General features: G+C 34.8%; 1 protein-coding gene and 1 long non-coding RNA gene across 2 annotated transcripts; one reads left to right on the plus strand and one right to left on the minus strand.

Moving 5' to 3' along the window:
* Positions 1-1,967: 1,967 nt before the first annotated feature.
* Positions 1,968-2,185, minus strand: LOC109131536. Its single transcript, XR_002037139.1, has 2 exons — positions 2,096-2,185; positions 1,968-2,010 (listed from the first exon to the last, which is right to left on the minus strand). It is a non-coding gene; the product is annotated as an uncharacterized LOC109131536 (long non-coding RNA).
* Positions 2,186-5,400: 3,215 nt separating this feature from the next.
* Positions 5,401-6,948, plus strand: LOC104773138 (xyloglucan endotransglucosylase/hydrolase protein 2-like). Its single transcript, XM_010497703.2, has 4 exons — positions 5,401-5,732; positions 6,051-6,151; positions 6,253-6,446; positions 6,536-6,948. Exons 1-4 carry the CDS (start codon positions 5,537-5,539, stop codon positions 6,927-6,929), a joined length of 885 nt encoding a protein of 294 aa, XP_010496005.1. The 5' UTR covers positions 5,401-5,536; the 3' UTR covers positions 6,930-6,948.
* The last annotated feature ends 2,994 nt before the right edge of the window (positions 6,949-9,942 follow it).

Consider the following 9,942-nt stretch of genomic DNA (forward strand, 5'->3'; position numbering starts at 1 on the left):
CACAACTTTGTATAGATTTGTGGAGTGAACTGAGAATGGGTTAAAAGATTAGGGAATAAAATAGATACCATCTGCGAAGCTAGTGTCGCTGCTTGTATGTTGGTTAACTTCACCATGTCTTTATCAAAGGCGACAAAGACGTCGCTGGGAATGCCGTCGTTAACAACAAGCTCCACACAATATCTTGCAAAATAATAAATGATTGGAGCAGAGAATGGTCAGAAACCAAAGTAATGACTTGTTGAAATTAAAAATAGAACAATGAGAAGATGCTAGTAATGTTACCTCACATCTCCAATTGCTGTTGTTGAGCCACACTTGGAGTTATTGCATGCTAAGGACAACTGCTTCTTCACCATTTTCGTCCCACAATTTGCGCAAGAAATGAAACTCCACCCACGCTGAGTTTGTATACCGGAGACTGTGGCGGTACATAAGAATTCAGCTTCCTATAAATAAACAATATCCAGGGGAATATGCTGTAGTTAATGTCGTAGTTGTTTGAAATTAATAATAAGATGGTAGTGAAGGTAATGTTGTTATTTAGAGGGGGGTATTGAACTTAACATTTTAAAGGATTTTAAAGTATTGTTAAAATCCCTTGTTATTCAATTGAGGTTTTTAAAAAATCTAATAAAATCTTATGTAATTCAACTAAGATTTATATAAAATCATTTAAAATAATCCAGAATCTCTTGTTATTCAATCAATAGTTTATAAAACCAACTTAAATCTCTTCTTATTCAAAATATCACAACATTTTTAAGGAATGCTACTTTGAATGATTCTAGGAGACTTTTTTTCTTCTTTTTAGTTGAAAAAATAATATTCTCAAATCATACCTTTTAACATGGAATTTTGAAGGATTTCGTCTAACCCAAAACAAGAAAGCTCCTTATCTTCTTCTTCTTTGTCCCAATGTCGAGAGGACCAGGTCGTTTAACACAGGTCGTTTATCACAATTCGCTGATGCTCAGTCCAATCAAGCTTCTCTTGTCACCTTTCACTCTTGCCTTTGACATCGCTGGCTCTGCACCTCGTGGCTTTGGCATCCCTGAATTCGTCTCAAAACTTTCTTATCTCTCTGTTTTTGTGAGTTGTTTTCTCTGTTCTTAGCTGTTGTAAAGAAACAAACCATCACCATCTCTATTATCTCTCTTTTCAGCCATAGAAACCATCATCACAATCAGTAAGCTCTCTCTCTTTTCTCCCTCTAATTTGAAAATTCTCTCATGTACTGCAGTTTGCAGTCTGTGCAAGATACTTTTATGATAAAAGTTTTATCTTGTCGTCGTAAATCATTGTCGCCGTAAAAGCATATCGGATCAATCTCAGAAACCAGGTAATAACTCAGAGACAGAAGATGCAGAGGCTAAATCTGGACCAGAACAACAACCTTGCCTGTATGTCAAAGCGAGTATGGAAGGTGCTCCTTACTTGAGAAAAATCGATCTCAAAACTTACAAAATCTACCTTGAGCTCTCTTCTGCTCTTGAAAAGATGTTTAGCTGCTTCACCATTGGTAACGTTTTCTAGTCTCTCTTTCACCGAGATAAATACTGTGACTGATTAAGTGTGTAACTGTTTTCTTTTGGGTGTTTTTTTGGTTTTTTTTTCAGGTCAGTTTGGGTCTCATGGAGGGTGTGGCAGATATGGGTTAAACGAGAGTCGCTTGACTGATCTCTTGCGTGGTTCTGAGTCGGGTTTAAAAGACACACACCACTTACTAGCGTTTCCACATTTTCATATATATATTTATCTATAATACCGAACCTAATCCTCAGATTCCTTCTCTTTACGACTTCTATATACAAAACGAAAGCGAAGATACCCGAAAGGCTTACAGGGATTGCAGAGTAACTCTGATTTGCTTCATTATGTCTCAATTCTTCTGGAAACTCCAGCTTCTCTTGCTGAGGTTGCCTATTAACCAGCCAAAGTCGAGTAAATTTTGCCCATATTGTATCTTCAAAAGGTAGCTTCTGTAGGGTATTAGTATGCTCTTTAGACCTGAGAGAATTTGAGATAGACGGTTTCAAGATATATCCTCAAATGTAAACAACAATTTTCAGACATCACAATTCACAATTAATACCAGAATTTGTCGTCGTAAATCTCTCTCAAGTTTGCCTCTCTCTTTATCATGTTTGCTTCTCTCTCTCTCTTTCTCCTTACTCTGTTTTTGTTCTTGTCTAGATAGACAATCTTTGGAGTTTAGTGATTAATTAAGCTAAAAAAACATGCTGAAGTTGGAAGGTGGAAGCCATGATGAACGTAAAAGACTTGGCAACATAAAAAACAGTGGCCGTGCAGCTTTTTAGCTTAATTACTCTGTTTTTGTTTTTGTTCTGGTCTAGATCGACAGTAGTTCTATAAATAAGCGATTAATAAAAATCTACAGCAAAATATTTTAAAATCACACAAAGTTTACTATAAAATCTCATAGAATCTGATAGAATCACATTTCATTATCTAAAAGAAAAATAAAAATAAATCTAAAACACAATCAAATCTCCTAAACATCTCCTAAATCTTACGAAATTCTAAAATATTAAAATCTTCCAAAATCCTTAAAAAAAACAAGTTGAATACCCCCCTCTTAACCAAAGTAAATAAGTAGATAATCAGGAGGTAAATACCTGTGATTCTGCAGTGGCAACAAAATGACTTAGTTATTCAATGGAGACATGCTCAATCTTCTCTACTCCATGATATGGTGCGTTAAAATTGGTTCCTTCTTTATCTCTCTGCTTCAACCTATTTGTTGGTGTAATTAAGCATTGGTGTAAGTTTGACTGAGTGAGTGAAATATAGAGGATTTAAAAACAACCCTTTAAATATCTTTCAGCGAACTGTTGTGTAGTTGTCAGGTCTCCATCAGAATAAAACTTAGTCTCAGACGTAGCATTAAGATACAGTTCACCTGGAGAGTGTGGGTGGTTTTGAAATAATATAATATTTGAATATTGGCTGCAAATAAACTGACCACAAATAATATAGAAAATGAACTGTCGAACCTGCAAATATCTTTGGGTTTATATTGGTCACTAATAGTATATAAGTCCCCTCATCCTTCTTGCTAAAGACCTTTTCCAGTGAGGTTGCCTGCTTGTCAAATGCACTTAAACGGACCTTCTCACCACTAAAACAAAAAGTAACATGTGGTGAAGGAATAAAAGTGAACCAATGGAGAGGAGTAATACAGTAATAGGTGAATTTGATGGAAGACGGTGATGGAAAACCTTTCAAGACGCAGGTGTACTAATATTCTCTCCACAGTTTTTGTCATCCCATTATGATACAATTTGCTGGAAACAACTTCGCCCATGACATTTAATAAGAGCATTATCAGATCAAATTAAGTTCCACTACCATACGCATTAATAAGAACATTTACTTTTAACGAAACTCCACCAAGGATGCACCATATCTCACACATATATCAAGGATTATCTAAATATACCTGGAAGTTTCGTATTAGTGTTCGCTAGGGACAGTAAATCTTCATGTGTCTTTATGCGGAAAAATTCTTTTGGAATAACACAGAAAGACTCCTCCACCTCCTCAAAAAGAGTTGCTGCTGTGAACCGTATAGAAAAGTGGAAATCCGACACCTTGAAACGGGTGTTGCTTCTAATGACGTCAAATGCAGAGATTATATAGATGGCCCCATCAGGCAGAGCGTGTTCAAATTTGGGAAGGTGAGTCACGTAGATGGAACCTTGCATCACAGTAGACTTGAAAAGGAGGACCAATTTAGATAGGGTAAGTAAATAATAGAGAATGAATCAAGGGGAAAAATAAAAGAGAAGGAACCTTTTCGTCAATGAGAAGGAAATCAACACCCATGAGTTGTCCACCTTTTTTGACGTTTCGAGCTGGCCAGAAATGGAGAATCCTTCCTACGATTTGTTGGTCAAGTCGACTAGCTTTGAGGTCACCGAACGAAACAAAAACGGAATTCATATTTGGAAGAAGGGAAACGAAAATTGGGAAAAAGAAAATGCTAGAGATTGCTTTAAATAGAAGAAAAACTTACGAAAATTTAAGGAAGAAGTAGTGGACTGTACAATAGATGCGAGAAGATGGAACAACAAAAACATGCGTTACAAACAAAACCGTAACAATGGTGAAGGAAGACATAGAAGGTTGGGTAAAAGTAAATTGTTTGTAACGAAACATGAGACGGTGAAACGGCATGGATCGCGAGTTAAGGAAGGGAGATACGTGTGAAGGTCGATCGTCCCTCTAGCCGCCGACGATAGGCGTAATTAGGTTTAGATTGATTTAAATAATGGGCCCAAAATTAGATACTTCTATGAATGTCTTGTGGGCTTTTAAATAACCCTAATACCCAAAATAAATTGAAGAGGTCGCTGACGATTGTAACACCAGAAGTGAGAAAAGGTAATTTTATATATATAGATTTGTGTAAAAATTACAAATACTATGTTATTCAATTATGGAGTTAAAAAATCTATTTAAAATCATTGTTATTGAACTGATAATTTAAAAATCTACTTTAAAATCCACTATTATTCAAAACTGTTTGTGGATTTGGATTTTAATGACTTTTAGGGATTCTGAAGGATTTGAGAAGATTTATTTAGTTAAAAATACAGAAATTCAAATCCCATGGTTTTAGGTGGGATTTGAAATTACAGAAAATCATATCAACTTCCCTAAAATCTATCAAAATTCCAAATTTTCCTAAATCCCATCAAATTTTCCAAAATCATGGTTTCAATACACCCCCTAAAATTCTACCTTAAAAGATAGGATTTTGTTACTCATATTGCAGAATCATTCAAAATAGCATTTTTTAAAAAAGTTGTGATATTTTGAATACCACTAGATTTCAAGTAAGTTTTATAAATCTATTATTGAATAACAAGAGATTTTAGATTATTTTAAATGATTTTACATAAATTTCAAATTGAATAACATAGTATTTTTAAAAAAGCATTTTTTTAAAAAAAGTTGTGATATTTTTAATACCACTAGATTTCAAGTAAGTTTTATAAATGCATTATTGAATAACAAGAGATTTTAGATTATTTTAAATGATTTTACATAAATTTAAAATTGAATAACATAGGATTTTAAAAGATTTTTTAGAATCATCAATTGAATAACAAATGATTTTAAAAATACTCTAGAATCTTCTAAAATATCAAATTGAATACTGAATATTGACCAAAAAAAAAAATATATTGATTGTTTTAGAAAAAAATATCATATAAATGGTATTTTGTTTTATGATATGTCATTACAGGTAAGAGTTTTTCACATATCTACGTAATAGTAAAAATAAACATTTTGTTGACCAGAATTTTGGTATAAATGTAAGTGTAAACAAGCACGTATGACTTTGAATTATAGATAATCACGTACTTCCATTTTTTTTTATCTACACAAAACATGAAATTACCTAAACTGTTAAGCCTCTATTTCTTGACAAACGAATATAAAGGAATATAAATAGAGGAGCTCTTTACTCCCTGAGATAATAGATAACTCAACCTGACATTTAAAAATGAATAGGATAGAATATATGTTTTCATTATTTGAATTTGTTTCGGTACTCTTCTTGATGTTTACGGCTAATGCTAGGGCTCGTGGTCGTGGAGGTATAGATTTTGATAAGAACTACATCGTAACGTGGGGACAAAATCATGTCTTAAAACTCAACCAAGGGAAAGAAGTTGAGCTTTCCATGGATCAGTCATCAGGTTCATTTCCTTTGTTTTTACTTTCCAAATACCAAGTCATGTTTTAATGGTTTATGTGTGTATTGAAGTCATTTTCTTATATATTTTTGTTTTTTTAATTTTTTTCCAAAATATTATTAACCCAAATGACCATTTTATTGGTTTTTAAATTTTGGTAATGACTGTTTTTTTTTTAATATATGTATAGTGAGTATTGTTAATAAAAAAAGATACAAGATACATATATATATATATATATATATATATATGATATGAAATATTGAAATGTATACAAAACATCATAAATAGTTTGACACAACCTACAATACTAATTAATAGGTTCTGGCTTTGAGTCTAAAAGCCATTACGGATCAGGATTCTTTCAAATGAGAATCAAATTGCCTCCACGAGATTCTGCCGGTGTTGTCACTGCTTTCTATGTACGTTCACATTTTTCTTTCCTCTACGATAAATTTGGAGTTTCAACATTGTGAATTTTCTTTTTTTATTTTATTTTAATATGTTAATGTATTGGTTACAGTTGACTTCAAAAGGAGACACCCACGATGAGGTCGACTTTGAGTTCTTAGGGAATAGACAAGGGAAACCGATAGGAATCCAAACAAATGTGTTTACCAATGGACAAGGAAATAGAGAACAAAAGTTTGTTCTTTGGTTCGATCCCACCACAAGTTTCCACACTTATGGGATTCTTTGGAACCCGTATCATATTGTGTACGTTTTTTTCTTTTCTTCTCCTTCCTTTCTCTTTATGCAAAATCTTCTCTTATCTAAGTCAATCTTTTTGGATGGTTTGTTAACAGGTTTTACGTCGACAAAATTCCAATAAGAGTGTTCAAGAATAACAGGTTTGGCGTGAACTATCCATCAAAGCCCATGCAACTAGTGGCTAGTCTTTGGAATGGTGAAGATTGGGCGACAAACGGTGGTAAGGACAAGATTAATTGGGCATATGCTCCTTTTAAGGCCCAGTTCCAAGGCTTCCCCGAACATGGCTGTCGCCTAGATGGTCAGAGTAATGATAGGAAAGTTTGTGGTTCGACTAGGTACTGGTGGAACAATAGGACGTATAGTAGGTTAAGTGCAAACGAACAGAAGGCAATGGAGAATGTGAGAGCAAAGTACATGACATATGATTATTGTTCTGATCGGCCTAGATATCCTGTCCCTCCTACTGAATGTCGATTGAATAAATGAGAGTAAAAATACATATTTATCAAAGGCAAATAATATACACAAATAAAGATATTTGATATCTTATATATATTTCCAAGTTCTCTTATTAGTCAATAACAAAAGGAAATAATTTGATTGTGTATCTGAATTTTTATAGGAAATTTGAAATATACACTAAAATTTTCAAGTATTTGAAATGTATCTATATTATTGCACAAAATGACATTTTTACCCTTAATTAACAATTAAAAATTTTAAAAACGAAAAACATTTAAATAAATGAATTTCTTTGACAAATATTTTTTTTATAATAAGGTACTGATAAATTTTTATTTTTTATTTTAAGTTAAATAGTTTCAATTTAAATAGTTAAATAGTTTCAATTTTTTTCAAAGTTAAATAGTTTCAATATAAGTTAAATAGTTTCAATTTTTTTTTGTAATTATTTGTTTTTAAGAAAAACATTTAAAGTTAAAAAAATTAACAGTTCAAAAAAGTCGATAATGTAAAAAATCAATTGTGAAAAAAATAAGTCGACTCTCGTAATATAAGTCAACAATGTAAACAATTAAATCGAGAGAAATAAACTATAAGTCGACAGTTCAACAGGTCAACTATATTATAAGTCAACGTAAAATGAAATAAGTTTACTAAAACCAAACAAATCAATGAAAAAAATTATAAATAAACAAACAAAATAAAGAAGTCAACAATAACCCTCTATTTTAAAATTTAGCATTATCATAGTAAAACATCACAATAGGAGATGGCGATAGTGAATGCGATTTTTTCAGTTTTGATCTGAGATGGATAATCCCGGTGATGAAGGGAGGAGATTGAGGGAAGGTCTCTCGATTTCTCTTACTGGGTGTAGATTTCGACAGCCGATGGCTGTTCGGTTTCGAAATCTTGAGAGATATGGTCAATTAATTTCAGATTCGGCTCCAAGTTGGGGATCTGCGGGTTTATGGGTTGTGTGATTAAGGGCTGCGAGAGCTTTTCGACGATTCTCATGGTCATGTGGTTGGCTTTGCGGCCAAGGTTGGTTGATTTTGGATCTTCCTTTTCTGGCTGATTGGAATGATACGAATCCTGAATTAATCCTGGGTGTTTATATCTTCATTTGGATTGAGGATAGGATTTCGGGTTTTGAGGATACGATCTCTAAGCCAGCGGGTAATGGGATCTTCTTTCTTTGTTTGTGGTCGTCGATGGGAATGAGAATATTTGTTTATTTACAATCTTGGGATCGTTTGGTAATTAAGAGGATATGGTATTTGATCTTGCAACGATTGGTGATTTTATTTGGTAATCATATATCTAGCTGGGAGCGAGGAAGATTGTTTAACACCATTATCCCACTCTCTTTTATTTACTACTGGGTTTGTTGGTACACCATTGTCGGAGTTGTCCTTTTTGAGTTTCAGTGGTTCCTTCTGTCAACGGTTCTGCGCAAGCTCATGGCTCAATTGGCCCTAAACAAAGGCAAGGCGGCTTTGGTGCGTACTGAGGTTGTCAAGATTTCTAGTACAGTTTTGGCTCAGCGAATTCAACAATTCTCTCTTACTCTGATAGGGAGGTTAATGAATCCAGCAGTTCAGAGGATGGAGTCCTTGATTGCTAACCTGCCTAAGATTTGGAAGCTGGAAGCTAAAGTCTTGGGAGCAGATTTGGGGTAGGAAACATTTCAGTTCAATTTTGAGGAAGAAACAGATCTTCAGGAGGTCTTGCTCAATGGTCCTTATCATTTTGATGGCTGGATGTTCTCATTGGTAAGATGGGAACCTATCGTATCTGATTCGTATCCTTCGGCAATCAGTTTCTGGGTGAAGGTGGGTGGTATCCCTATGCACTTGTGGGAGCTAGCGACTTTAGAAGCTATTGGGAAGAAGGTGGGTAGAATTAAGGAGTTGGATGAGGATACGGGTAGCATTTGTGTCACAGTGAACGGTTTCAACCCATTGCTTTTCCACATGGTGGTTCCGTTTGATACATGTGATGAAGTGGTGGTCTCTATTGACTATGAGAAGCTTACTAGGTACTGTAAGCACTGCTTTCGTCTAACACATGATGTGTTGGTCTGTCCGGTGCTGAAAAAGGCTCAAGCTGTTCCTGTGGATAACAGGGGTGGACAGCGACAATAGGGCATGATCAAACAAGGCTCTGTACACAATGATGGTGGATGGGAGAAGCCACGGAAGCATGTGAAACGGGCTTTGGATTTCCAACCAGAGCAGTCCAATGAGAGGAGACAACAACAGTTTCGGGGTGGTGCCTCGAGTTCTTCTGGTTTCCCTCTACAAGTGCGTAATCAAGGTCTTGTTTGGGGACAAAAGGCGAGATTTCATAGTGGTGGTTCAGGAACTAATCTGGGGGTGATAATAAGATTTTACTTCTCTACTGAAGTTCAATTCCCTAAGCACTTAAATTGTCATTGTAGTACAAAGGGTGTCAAACCAAATGGGTGAGCTATTAACCACAAAAGATGCAATCAAATCTAGCTAAGTCAAGCGAACCTTAGTTTTGATTTTCTAACAACCTAAGTGAGCAAGCAACAAAAGAAAAGGAGAACTAATAGCAAAACTAAGCAGTGACTAACAAAGCTAAGCAGTGACTAACAAAAGTAAGCAGTGACTAACAAAAGTAAGCAGTGACTAACAAAAGTAAGCAAAGCTAAACGAAACAAGCAAAACGTAAACTGATGCAAACAGATGATAAAAGAGAGCTCGTGAGGCTGGGTATCAGTGATCCATGAAGTAACTTAGTCTTAATACAAAGATTCGATAAAATTTTAAACAACGCTATCCCTAGACGAAAGATTCAACAACAGGTCAATCCACTCTCGTGACAGAGACCCTCAAGCCAAGTTACCTCCAGACCTAAATCTCTTTAGCGAAGCATAACAAGGCAGGCATTAACAACCAATCAATCAATGTCAATAAACACCCTAGACAACTAATCTCTTAGGCTAGGCACGTAAATCTCCGGTATTAGCTAGATCAGACATTTCACCAAGCCCTCTCGGGTGGAAATG

The sequence above is a fragment of the Camelina sativa genome, unplaced genomic scaffold (genome assembly GCF_000633955.1).
Source record: "Camelina sativa cultivar DH55 unplaced genomic scaffold, Cs unpScaffold00462, whole genome shotgun sequence".
In the NCBI taxonomy this organism is placed as follows: Eukaryota; Viridiplantae; Streptophyta; class Magnoliopsida; order Brassicales; family Brassicaceae; genus Camelina; species Camelina sativa.

Coding starts and splice junctions, on each gene's coding strand:
- LOC104773138 (XM_010497703.2), top strand. CDS start 5,537: ATGAATAGGATAGAATATATGTTTTCATTATTTGAATTTGTTTCGGTA. Junction 5,733..6,050: donor TTCCATGGATCAGTCATCAG/GTTCATTTCCTT, acceptor ACTAATTAATAG/GTTCTGGCTTTGAGTCTAAA. Junction 6,447..6,535: donor TGGAACCCGTATCATATTGT/GTACGTTTTTTT, acceptor GTTTGTTAACAG/GTTTTACGTCGACAAAATTC.